Source organism: Nestor notabilis, unplaced genomic scaffold (assembly GCF_000696875.1).
Source record: "Nestor notabilis isolate BGI_N333 unplaced genomic scaffold, ASM69687v1 scaffold11425, whole genome shotgun sequence".
Lineage (NCBI taxonomy): Eukaryota > Metazoa > Chordata > Aves > Psittaciformes > Psittacidae > Nestor > Nestor notabilis.
In genome coordinates this window covers 1-4,607 of record NW_009930668.1, presented here as the reverse complement: position 1 = coordinate 4,607, position 4,607 = coordinate 1, and the positions used below count along the sequence as shown (strand labels likewise).

Here is a 4,607-nt window from a genome sequence, read left to right as displayed (position 1 = left end):
GGGGGATCTGCTGAGCAGCAGGAATGCTCATGTCTACCTGGCTGGGTGAGTGCAAGGGCTCTTCCGGGATTGAGGGAGTGGGGCTGCATGTTGCTGCTTCCCATGTCCCCAGAGCCATTCCCTCAGCTCAGCAGGTCTGTAGGGCTGCAGCAGCTGCTGCAGTGGGACCAGCTCCTTCCTCTCCACATGTCCTGCTCTACAAGCCTTGGACCGTGGGCCCATTTCTCACCTACCCTGCGCTCTGATGAGGAGGGGCAGAGCCACAACTGTGGTAAAGCTGCTCTAACTGACCACATGTGCCCACCCCTCTAACTGCCAGCACCCATGACCAGAGTCATGCCAGCACCTGCCTGGCCTCCTCACACCCCCTCCTCCAGCAGGACCCAGTGAAACTGGAAGAAAGGCCTCTGTGATTCCTGTGGCCACTTACATGGGCAGGAGGCTTTTAAAGCACAATCAACCAGGGCTGCACCAGTGCTGGGGCTTGTGGGCAGCAGCTTTTGGGACTCCTGGCACATTCTGACTTGCTCTTTGCACTCAGAACTGTCTTCCTGGGACAGGGACAAGCCATGTTGCACTGCAGAATGCCTCCTTTGGCAGCACAACCATTCACCAGGCTTGGACTGGTTGGAAATCTTGACCTGTTGGCCAAAACATGGGGCCTGGCCTTTGGAGGCAGAGCATCTGCAGCTCCGTTCCTTGATTGCTGGCTCTTTTCCTGGACAAAGCCCTTAACCCACCTGCCCTTGTTGCTGCCTGTATGGCTGGAGGGAGGAGGCTGCTCCCCGCTGCCCAGGGTGGGAGTTGTGAAATGCTTTGGGCTCCTTGAGCTGGCAAGAGGCTGGGGATGGTGTTTGTCATGCACGCAGTGACCTGGGAAGCGCTGTGCAACCCTGGGCCTTGCTGTTGACATGAGCAGCAATTGCAGGAGGCTTTTCCCTGCCTGTCCTGCACGAGAGCAGGAACTTCCCTGGTGCCTCGTGGGGTGGGACTGGCCTTGCTGCATTCCTGGGAGAGGGACATTCTTGGTTGCTGCCCAGGAAGCAGATGCCTGGCCACTGCCCCTGCTGTGCTGTGCCTCGCTGCTCCACGGGGCTTCCTGGGGCCCTTATCCCAAACTAGCCATTCTTTCCCATGGACCTGGGGTTTGGGTTCCATTTCCTTCATCAAGCTGCACTTGGGACTTGCAATTGTGCCACCATCCACAGCCCAAATGCTGAGACCATTGGGCAGCTCCTGGGGGCCACTGGGCATGGTGTCTTGATGGCTCTGTCCTCTCCCTCTTCTGTCCTCTTTGCTACTTTCTGGTACTGATGGAGGCACGCTGGGGACAGGAACAAAAAGGGATCAGTGTCTTGGAAAGAGCAGGGTTTGCACAGCTCTCCCCATTGCAGGGGTTTGCCTGTGAGGGTGCTCAGGCGCTGGCACAGGATGCCCAGAGAAGCTGTGGCTGCCCCATCCCTGGCAGTGTTCAAGGCCAGGTTGAACACAGGGGCTTGGAGCAACCTGCTCTAGTGGAAGATGTCTCTGCCCATGGCAGGGGGTTGGAGCTGGATGAGCTTTAACATTCTTCCCAACACAAATGAGGCTGTGATTCTATGATCTGAGAGCCTCATCCTTGTACAAATGGCAACTGTCCTGTTCCCAGTGGGCACTTCCCCACCTATTCTGACCAGCCCACACCACACTGATGGATACCCAGGATCACAGTGCCCTTCCCTGACCCACAGACTCTGACCTGGCAGTGTGGATGCCAAACAGGAAAGTGCAGATGGCCTGGCCTCAAAATGGCCTCTTTTTCTCCTAAAAATAGTATTGACAGTTTTAGCCACATCAGGAGAAGATGGGGAAGTGGGTCCTGGGCTGCGTGTCCCTGAGCACTGGCCCTGGCCCATGCTGCACAGTATATCTGCCTTCCCAGGCCCTTGCTGCCTGGGGCAGGCTCTTGGGGAGCCAGGGCTGGATCTTCTCTATGGTTGAGTCCAGGGGCAAAAAGGTTGCAAATGTCTCTTAATTTTTTTTTTCCTGCAAAAAATAGCTATTATTTGACAAGTTTTGCATCCCAAGCCCAGCTCCACGATCTTGGACTTGCATATTGGTGCCTGACTCAGAAACAATGCGACTTCCAAAAAAAGAAGACCTCCTTTCTGTGTATTTTGGGATGTTAATCAGCTTCAAACGCAAGTCAGAGCTCTGCCTTGTTCCTGGGGCACTGCAAGGACATTACCAGCTGCTTGTGCCAATTGAAGCAGCCTGGGAAATATTTTATTACCTGTTTTTTTTGTTGCACAGTCAGGTCATCGAATGAAACTCTCTCCAGGAAAAGTCTGAATTTCTGATTTCCCATGGGAACTAATTGTCTTGAAGAGTTGTATCCTGTTTGGGTATTTTCTACACAGGAGATCACATTTTCTTCACCATTTCTCTTTATTTGGAGGTTTGAAGTGGCTTTGGTTGCAAGTATCAGAACAATCACTGCAGATCTCTTGCAAGGAGGTGGCAGATGACGGACGCGGGCTGCTCCTTCGCAGCAGTCATCTCAGCAGCTCAGGATCAGACACATTCCACACTGAGTGTTTCCTGAGATGAAAGGACAGTTTCCTGTTCTCACACTGATAAATTACACCTCATGCATATTCCCCATGTCCCTCTAATGAGGGTGATAGGAAATGGAGCAATATGGAGCTAGAGCTAAGGCTACTGAGCTGTGATGCTCCTTTGCCAAGTCTGTGCCTGCAAATGCCACCAGTGAGAAGTCCTGTGCTGCTACCTAGAGAATGCAGGAGCTGCCCCTCAAAGCCTGCCATTGATTCAGTGCCAGGCAGCCTCTCTTGCAGGGTGAGGCAGGTTCCCACTGTGCTGTGTGCTGGGGTGGTGGGTTCAGCTGGAGGGGATGCTGCCCTGCTTTGCCAGGGCACTGGAGCTGCAGATACACCCCAGTTTTCCTGCTTGCTCTCCATTGCACCACCTCCTCTCTCCCCCAGGAATGCAAAGCAGATGCCAGCGGCAGTGGCCGAAGCCCTGCAGTCGGTGCTGCAGCTGGAAGGTGGCCTGTCGCCCTCCGAAGCAGAGGAGTATTTAGCAGCTCTGGAACGGTCCCAGCGCTTCCAGTCTGAAACCTGGTCATAAGCCTGGCTCCCAGCCTCCCTCTTCCCATAAACTGTGCCTGAATAAAGGAGACAGCAAAAGGATTCACCTCCGGCATAATCCCTGGGATGAAATTATCCCAACCACAACAGGGGCCTGGCAGAGCGAGTGGATTTATCCAACCAGCCCCTCCCTGATGGCAGCAGGGCCACAGCAGGCAGGGGGAACCCATCTGCTGGGGGATTGGTTTGGTGGGGTGAAGCCTGGCTGTCCATGCTGGGGTGAAGGCTCCCAGTGCTGGAGTGGAAGCAAGGAGTCTGGTGGAATACTGCTGGCTGGCTCCTGTGTGGGACCAAGCTGCCGTCTCATCCAGGTGCTCCAGCTCCCGGGGTCCCCGTGCTGAGGGAGCAGCACACGCAGGCATCGCTACAGCTCGGTGTTGGCATTGGCTGCTGGTGGTGGGACCTGGAGGAAGTGAGCTGTTGCATGGAGCTTCTCCACCCTGGCATTAGTCAGCGGCAGCAGCGCTTGCTGCAGGAGGCTGCCTTGATAGACCTGTTCCCCCTGTCTGCAGGGGCTGAGGCCAGCGGGGATGGGCGCAGGAGGAAGCTTCCATCCCTCTTCATTGTCCTCAGCCTGCTTGATGCCAAGGTCTGAGCTCCCTGAGTGCCAATTCCCACTGAGTTATCCCATTCCCAAAGTGTCTGCTCAGGGTGGGTCCTGAGCTGGACCCATCCTCTGGCCCATCCTGGAGCTGCATCCAACCTTTTTCCTGGCATCCTTGGGCTGTGCTCTGGGCTGGCTGTGCCACTGCCCCAGTGGGGCCAGTGCCACCACCTTCCTACCCCAGTTCAGTGAACTTGGTGCCACTGTGTAAATAGCAATTAGGGCCCAGGACATGAATCAGCTGGGGACAGTTCTGGGAGCAGGCTGGGACAGGAAGGGACAGTGATGCCACACCACGCCTGTGACCCAGCTGCCGTCCCACACACTGGATCTAGTGTGATGGCAAGTGGCACCGCGGGGCATTGCTGGAGCTGAGCTCTGCGGGGAGTAGAAATGGGGTGATTTTTGGGTCTCCCCACCAAAGAGAGCTCCTTGTTGTGAGGAGCTGCAGCACTTGCAGAGCAGGCTGGGCTGGGTGTCCCCGTGCTCCAGGGCCAGCACAGAGCTGCTGCATGGCAGTCACCATGCTGGTGACACCGTCCCCTTGCATGGGATGCTGTCCAAGCTACAACCTTCCGAGCCCTGCAAGCTGCTCATGGGGCACGGCATGCCCAGTGCAGGGACAAGCTGGGGGACGGATCAGAGCTGGGGAGCTGGACTGGGCAGCACAGGGCCCGTGTTAGAGAGCTGGAGTGGGATCAGAGCTGAGGGGCTGGACTGGGATGGTAGCGGGGGCGCTGGCTGGGATGGGAGCTGGGAGGCTGGCTGGGGCGGGAGCTGGGAGGCTGGCTGGGGCAGTGCCCCACAGGCAGTGGTGTGGGAGGCAGCGCCACAGAGGTGGCTCCATTTGTGCT

General features: G+C 56.6%; 1 protein-coding gene across 1 annotated transcript in view; it reads left to right on the top strand.

Moving 5' to 3' along the window:
* Nucleotides 1-3,182, top strand: part of NDOR1 (NADPH dependent diflavin oxidoreductase 1) — a gene marked incomplete at its 5' end in the record, with an annotated part of 8,930 nt that extends 5,748 nt beyond the window's left edge. Inside the window, 2 exons of the mRNA XM_010015511.1 lie at nt 2-45; nt 2,985-3,182. Coding sequence (XP_010013813.1) covers nt 2-45; nt 2,985-3,129 — 189 coding nt within the window. The remainder of the gene's footprint in view (nt 1; nt 46-2,984) is intronic.
* Between the last annotated feature and the right edge of the window lie 1,425 nt (nt 3,183-4,607).